Source organism: Carlito syrichta, unplaced genomic scaffold (genome assembly GCF_000164805.1).
Source record: "Carlito syrichta isolate Samal-C Ts95f unplaced genomic scaffold, Tarsius_syrichta-2.0.1 Scaffold115250, whole genome shotgun sequence".
Classification (NCBI taxonomy): Eukaryota; Metazoa; Chordata; class Mammalia; order Primates; family Tarsiidae; genus Carlito; species Carlito syrichta.
Genome location: NW_007059346.1, coordinates 799 through 9,235, shown reverse-complemented (window position 1 = coordinate 9,235; position 8,437 = coordinate 799). Strand labels below are relative to the sequence as shown.

The following is an 8,437-nucleotide window of genomic DNA, read 5'->3' as shown; positions in this document are numbered from 1 at the left end:
CGCCTGTAGTTCCAGCTACTTGGAAGGCTGAGGCGGAAGGAGCGCCAGAGTCCAGCAGGTAGAGGCTGCGGTGGTCAGGAGCATGCCACTGCACTCCAGCCTAGGCGACAGAGTGAGACTCCAACTTAAAAAAAAAAAGACTTATCTTACCAAACATCACTTTTTTCTATAGATGTCTTAGTCAAAAAATTATACCTATGAAAACACTTAAAGCTACACAACACTAAATCCCATGTACTTCAAAAAATTCCCAGGTTAGCATAACATAGATTGTCTGTCTAACTCTGTCTTCTTTCAAGTTAGTTGCCCAAGGTCACTTCTAAAGTGTTGTGGCCCCAGGTAATGCTTCTAGAATGAGCTCCTCTTAATTATGACACCCTTCATGGAATCATGCCTTAGAGACTGCTACTCACAGTGTTTAGATTCAAATTGCTGGTCAGTGGGGCCAGCTGATGAGAAGCGTAGCCCCCAAAGCTATGCAATTGAAGAATATTAATACACAGGGACTAGAGAGCTTCTCTGTCTATACTTTTGTTATTAAAATATTTTTCCCCTAATTCCCTGAGTGACTAATTTACTCATTTCCTTTAAATACACCACCTCAATTCCTGTTTGTTTAAATGATGCTTCTCAAATAAACCTGTTTGATTTTGTAAATCGGTTTTGTAAACTGACCCTCTCATCACGGCATTCCAGAAACCTCTACCTTTACCTTGCTTTGATGTTTTGTTGTTTCCATAGTTCATATATCAAGTGCATAGTTTACTTTATTTATAATTTATTTGATGTATCTTCACTAAAATTTAGGTTTCATGGGGTGAAGGAATTTTGTGTATTGTGTTCTCTATGGTATCTCAAACGTTTAGCAAAGTGCTTGGCATACAGTAAGAGCTCAAAGCATATTTATTGAATGAATAAACATATCTCCTATAGCAACAATGGTGGAAGCATATAAGTCAAACAATGTACTAAAAGAGTTTTTAAAAATGCTATGAAGAGGCACAGAAATGTACATTTTCTTGCTGGGGAAAAATAAGAATTATATTGCTTGATTCTATAATTTGTTCATGAATTCTGGGAAAGGATAAATGGGCATTTTTCCTCCCTAATAGATTTTGGTTTCCATTTCTCTTGGTCACGATGAGTGTTAATTACTGATATAAAACTAGAAACAAAAGTTAGTACACAGCCTTTATGCTTTCCTGTGGTCAAGGCCACAGCCCAGGTTTTAGACAAATACGAACATCAGCTGATATACAGTTGCTGTTTTTATTCATTCTCCTTCCCACAAGCAAGTGGGATCATTAGTTAACACAGTGTTCTCCCTAGGAAACATCAGTTGGTACGTTGGTGAATTCCCCAAGAATCCTATTTCCTACCAATTCACCATTTTAAGACATTTTTTTTTTTTACTGTCAAACTCAACAACAATTTTAAGCAGTAGAACTAGAAGGCTAGGTTCATCACCAATGAAGTTTGTCGGCCTTTATTTTCAGACATTAAAATTCAATCAAATGAAGATCAATACAGAAACTCTTCTTGGATACATTCTGAATTATTACTATTTCACATTATTTTGTTGAAAAAATAAGATGTATATGAATGCATGTATATTTGTACATGTCTTCACCGTGCCTATCATGAGAGTCAGTGGGATGCAATGAAAAGCATATTGACTTCAGAGCCAAATGGGCCTGTGCTTGAATATTACCAATGCCAATTTATACCCCTTTTGCTCTCAAAAAGGTCCCATTTGGATAATAAACTCTATGCAACTCTAGGTATTCTTTATATTTAGTAAATTTGCAGCACTGTCATAATTACTGGCCAACAGTTGGTACACAATAAAAGGCAGACATGGTTTAACAAATGTAAATGTAGTTCAACTTTCTCAGCATCATCATTAAAGTAACATCCTGACAGCCAAGAGAACTCTAATAGTTATTAGCAAAGAAACTGGAAGGATGTCTATATAGCAACAAATATGAAAATATCAGGAAGAGATTACTAGCTATGACATTTTAAAAAATGAAGGATAGAGGCAGCAATGTCAAGGTCATCAGGAAACACAGATTCTACTCCTGCCTGCCTACCATTGAGCACTTATCTGAAGTATACCTCTACAGGGAAAAAATATTTCCAAACTACTTTGGAGAAATACATTTCTACCTCATGAAATTACTACAGTATGCTGTCCAAGGAAATGAGGGATTTTCTTTGGGGAGGAAACAAACACATCTACAAATAGCAACAGTAATGATCATCCTTCTTGCAGTGCTTCCTCTGTGCTAAGCACAGGGTCTGGCATTTTCATGCCTGGTTTCCTGCCTTTCAACCCTGCAACACAGGCAGTATTATTAAACACATTTACTGAAAAGGAAAATGTTTTCAAAAAGTTGTAGATCTTGTTCAAGGTGATGCAGCTAGTAAGTGATGAAGATACAATTTTAATCCAGATATATCCAACATCAAAAGAAACAGAGACCTCAGACTTATGCCATTTCCAAGCTTCTGTTTTGCTACAAAATTGTGAAAGACTGAGCACATCTACTTAACACAATGAGGAAGGATTCCGTGAGACTGTGAGTTAATGTGTAAGAGATCTAGAACGGTATCTACGTTCTTCACTTTAGAGGTAAGTAATGGTAAGAATCTAAGGGGTCATTTTAGTAAAAATGAACAATCAGTATGTAAAGAGTGTGTTCAATCAATACTGAGTCCAACTGGGAAGTGAGGAGTGAGTGATTAAGTGGTAAAGAGTCTGACAACAGATTCCCGCCTCTCTAATACATCGCATCAGGTTTTAGGAAGAGCAAAGCTGCAGTCCAACATCTGTAAGGTTTGTAACCCATCTGCCCTTCATATATCACCAAATGACTAATTCATACAAGCACCTATTTTTGCCTCATTTTACTTTTTTCTGGGGGAAATAATTCTCTAATTTTAGAGGCTACAAAAAAATTATAGAAAACATCTATCTTAACGAGCTACAGATTTAACAGATATAGTTCAGGACAACTGTCCAGCAGGAATGACCACAAATCCATCCCTAATAGACTTCTGTCATTATCAAACCGGCCCACCATGAGCTAAAAGCCTAAATAAAATTGCAATGCAGGCCTTTACCCGGAGTTATAGAGCCAGGCAAAATATAACCAATATCAAGTTGTTAAAATATAGCTATTAACTAATGACAACCCTTTGGCTCCAAGAGAGTTTCTAATAGAAACGATGCTAAAAGTGGCAATGCAGTTTAAAGAAAAAAACTGAGCTACAATCAGGGTACTACCTGCCACTCATTACCTATATAACTTCAGGAATTATTTAATCTTTCCAAGCATGAATGGCCTCATTTGCAAAAGGGAGATGCGATAAATGACTTCTTAGGTTGCTATAAGGATTAAGTGTGTTATGTCAGATAATAATAACTAGTGGATCCCGAGCATTTACTATGTGCCAAGCACCAAATAAATAAATACAGCTAGTAAACTAAGGCACCAGAATTAGGTTACTTGATGAAATTCAGATAATTAAAAAGTCCCAGAAACAGGGTTTGAACCCAGAGAGTCAGTACCAAAGCCCATGATCTTCACCCACTCTCCCACACTGCCAAGTATGGAAATCCTATACTGAGTAAAGACTCAGTAAATGAGTCACAGCTACTTTTATTACTGTTAACATTCCCATCACCACACCAAATGAGGTTATATATCAAAATACACTAAAGAATGTATGATACCTGGGACACTGTCGCAGCAGATCTCCTTCAACAATGCAGGCCTCTTTCTCAAGAAGTTCAGGGCACTCCTTTCCACCTCCAATAGCAATGTGCTTCACGTCCCGACTCCTGCTTCTAAATCCTGGCAAGAGACTTCCTGAGCGACATGTCTTAGAGCAAGGGCTCCAGGAGGACCACTCTGAGGTTTCACAGTCTTTTGGCATGATGCAGGACTGAACAGTCAATGAGAAGGAGTCTTGCATGCAAAGGCTGAAGGAATAGAAGCAGAAAACAGGAAGCCAGAGATTAAGGGATGCAAACAACAATATGAGGTACCAACTTGGAGGAAAAAAACGCTGATATCGGATTTAAACATTTAATAGGAAGATTTTTTTAAATGCTGGAGGCAACAGGATAAAATATTGGAGGATATAGCATTTTAAGAATGTGTACTCTACTTCATTGGAAACAGGGAAGTTGTTTCACTCTAGCAAGACACACATGTAGATGGGTCCATCATTATCATCATCATCAGAAATAATATAGGTTTTCCTAGGTGCTTCCCCCAATGATGTAACCTTTTATAACCATATATTGACTGACTGATTTTATTGTCTTCGCTATGTGGATAAGAAAACTTAGGTTCAGGAAGGCTAAAAAATTTGTCTTCTGTCATACAAAGGTTATTGTCAGCTTTAGCATATACATCTCTCCACTCATGTAAATACTGGGCTATAAAAAATGTGATATTATGTTTCTCCATATTGTTAAGCTTCAAGCATCAGTTTCCTCATCTGCAAAATGCATATGCGATCAAATACTAACAGTCTAATTGGGAAACTGGTAAATAAATAAAAAGATAAAATAATGTGATAATGTGATGAACTCAACATAAAAGCACTTATAATGACGGGAGAAACACTGATGAGGCAATGATGAACCACCTGGGAAGACGGGGGATGCTCAGAGAAAAAGACATCTGAGCTGCAAGTTTAAAAGATTAATGGGAGCTTCTCAGGCACAGAGGGAACACTATTCTAAGTGAAAGGAGCTGCATATTCAAAGCCTTGAAATAATACCTTGTGGGGATGGGAGCCAGTGGTGTGCTGGAGCAAGCTATACTGGCTCACAAAAGCCAACTGTTAAATTTTCAGGAATTCGCAAGACACTTGACTTCATATAAGCTTAAAATTCACAAGACACTTGACTTCGTATAAGCTTAAAATTGACCAGGGTAATTTACACTAAAGAATTAGCAAATGCTATCAATCGAGCCCCTCTCCCCAATCCCTGAGAACTGGTTGGTAAACATTTTTTTATAAGCACACCACCAAAGGAAAGCATAAGCCAATATGTTTTGCTGAAGCATAAAGTGCAAAGAGGAAAGTGGATAGAAATGAGGTGTGTGAGTTCTTCCAAAGTAGGTCTGGAAAGGCATCGTGTCATGGGCCGAGGAACTTGGATTTAATTGGGCATTATGATTTTAAGTGGGAAAAAAAGCAGACACATATAAGATGATATTTCAAATATTAATGGACATTCTTTTCTCTTTGTCATGTCTTTGTTATTAGTTCTTCCTTTATTCAGTCAAAGCAACCATTACTTTAGAGGAAAAGGATAATATTCATAAGAATATAAACTAAGGAGTTGGTCCATGTTAACATACTGACAGACAAGTTTGGGTAACAGTTCTTCTGTATGCGGTGAAAAAACAGGAGGAAGTCTTAAATTGATTCCATGTTTCTAACTTGGAAAAAACATGTAGATTGGGGAACTACAACTTACAGATGATAGTGTTCAGGGTAGAATAAATCATGCTCATATGTAGACATATTGATAAGCAAATTATCGTAAGATTTCCATATTTATATCACTCTTGAAGTCACTGGGAGTTAATGTGGTGTTCATAAGGAAAAGGCAAATTGACATAAGACAAACCTTTGGGTCAATATTTGATTTAAAAAAAAATCCGAGAGGGACCTGACGAGTGCTGAGTTCCAGGCGCCCCACCCCCTACCCTGACCCAGCAGTGGGACAAAGGATGTGGCCTGAAAAGGATGAGGAAGAACTCCAAAGAGATCAGTGATCTAGATTCAAAGGGCTTATGTGGATCAGACTTCCAGCAAGATAGCGACGGGGCAACCTGGTCTGTGAAACCCTCTGCAAAGGAGAACTGCAGTGGGTCTCTGGCTCTCGCCCGGAGGGCTGCAGACCCCAACATCGCAGCCTGCTCTTCATACGAGCCCAGCCATTGCCACCGCTGGGGCATTGCAGCAGACTGGACAGCCACTGCGGCACAGACGCCGCCGCCGCCACCGGTAGCATATCGCACCACACGAGCCGGAGGCAATCCATGACTTCAGTCCTTGAAGCCTCTTCAGGGAAGATCTGCTGGGATCACTGCCTCCTCTCCTGCGACCGAGATGTCCTGCCCGCCATGAGTCTCCTGTCATGTGCCCTGAGGCAGGTATCCATCTCCAGCCTCTGTCCGGTTCCTGTCCGGCCCCACCCCCTCTAGGGCAAGCAGCTGAGATAGCACCACCTGCTGGCGATTCAAGGTAACAATACCAAAACGGGAGAAACAAGCTTGAAAAAGACATAGGCCAGAGTGGTGAACAGAGGGTGATCTGAACTGTCCTTCACAGCAGACCAGGGGCAACTGACCTTAAATACAAACTAATTTACCAGCTTGAAGAGACAGCTAGAAATCAGAACTGAAAGGACATTGGACTTAAACGAAAAGTCTCAGAATGTGCTTCATTGATTCTGTTAGTTTAATGACTTAATGCCATTCCTACTGTATTGTTCCTTTTTTTTTTGCCTCTTCATTTTCTTCTCTTTTCTTCTCTCTGCAACCATATCTTTGTATAAAGGAACAGCATACCAATAAGGTGGTTGGTTAGCGTGTATGTTAGCACCACTATATGTTTTATTTTTTTTTTGTATGGGAGTTGGTTCGTCTATAGCTGTGGTCTATTGTTTTCATCTGTTTCAGTATAGGTCACTCTCTCCATTTGTTGGCACACTCATTTGTTTCCCCCCTTACTCCTCTATCTCTCCACCCCCCTCTTCAACCCACTGTCTGCTCCATTCTCTCCCCTCTGCTAACCACATTTTATTTCAGGGAGTAAACCTACAGCCCCACTGCACGGACAGATTCCAAGGCAGTGAGAAGTGGGTTCCAGATTATCCACACACCTGTCAGCGAATACTATGACCTGCAGATAGATTTTGAATCACAGCTCCCCCCTTAAGTAAATCTCAAAACTGCAAAAATGACCACCCCCAACCTACAGTGCAACTCCAGAATTGAACAAAGTAAGGGGGCATACATAAAGAATAGGAGATTGAACAAACAGAAGTAAAACCAATCCCTTTACTCCTGAATAACAGAATTAAAGAAGACGGTGATGTGGAGGGAAGGAAAAAGTAGGGAGGGGGAAAAACTGCACAAATGAAGAAAAACCAAAAGAAGAATATAGGTTTCACATAGACCCCTCTGGAACACAAACAATGAAGAGCCCCCAGAATGACTGGTCACAGGCAACAAACCCAGACATCAAGACATTAATGGAGAGAATTTAAAAAATTGAGGAGAGACAAGAGGAAAATAGGAAGGAGCTGATGTCAGAAATAACAGCAGTAAAGAATACTGTGATGGAAATGAATAACAGAATAATAAACATGGAAAGCAGAATCAGTCAAGCAGAAGAAAGAATCTCAGAACTTGAAGACCAAAACACAGAACTAACCCAAACTGTCAAAAGCATAGAAAAGAAGCTCAAAAAGACAGAAAAAAACTTGCAAGAGATGAATGATCACTTAAAGAGACCAAACCTAAGAGTAATTGGGCTTCCTGAGGTAGAGAGAGAAACAGAAACCACACTGGAACAAACATTTCATGAAATCATTCAAGAAAACTTCCCTCATCTCATCAAGGATGAAAAAATTCAAACACAAGAGATTCAGAGAACCCCTGCAAGACAACAATTGAGAAGACCAACTCCCAGACACATAATAACTCACCTAAACAAAGTAGCTATAAAAGAAAAAATCCTAAAGGCAGCAAGAGAAAAAGGCCAGACTACCTACCAGGGAAAACCAATTAGAATAGCAGCAGATTTATCCACAGAAACACTTCAGGCTAGGAGAGCCTGGAGCCCTATCTTCAAAGTTCTAAAATATAAACAATTTCAACCAAGAATAACCTACCCAGCCAAACTAAGCTTCCTTAGTGAGGGAGAATTGAAATCTTTTCCAGATATCCAATCCCTAAGAAACTACGCTGCCACCAGACCACCTCTACAAGAAACACTTAAGAAAGTACGAACACAGAAGAAAAATAAAAAGTAACAACAACATTCTTCACAAGAGTACAGGCCAAAGATTAAAAACACACATGAACCAACTCCAAAACCCAAAGAAAGACAACAAACAAAGAGGAACAACTCTATAAGAACCTTATGACAGGTATCAACTCTTGCATTTCAATTATTAGCCTAAATGTGAATGGACTAAATGCACCACTGAAAAGACATAGAATGGCAAAATGGATAAAATATCATCAGGCAGCAATCTATTGCCTTCAAGAGACTCACCTCACTAGAAAGGACAACCACAGACTCAAAATAAGAGGATGGGAAACAAACATCAGGAATGGAATACAAAAGAAAGGAGGGAGTAGTGATCTTAATTTCAGACAAAATACCCTTCAAGCTA

The 8,437-nt window shown here is 39.2% G+C and overlaps 1 protein-coding gene across 1 annotated transcript in view; it reads right to left on the bottom strand.

Moving 5' to 3' along the window:
• LOC103274768 (thrombospondin type-1 domain-containing protein 7B-like) overlaps nt 1-6,043 on the bottom strand; it is a gene marked incomplete at its 3' end in the record, with an annotated part of 16,131 nt that extends 10,088 nt beyond the window's left edge. Inside the window, exons 1-2 of the mRNA XM_021719348.1 lie at nt 5,862-6,043; nt 3,740-3,988 (exon numbers count right to left, since the gene is read on the bottom strand). Of these exons, the coding sequence (XP_021575023.1) occupies nt 3,740-3,988; nt 5,862-6,043 (431 nt within the window). The remainder of the gene's footprint in view (nt 1-3,739; nt 3,989-5,861) is intronic.
• Between the last annotated feature and the right edge of the window lie 2,394 nt (nt 6,044-8,437).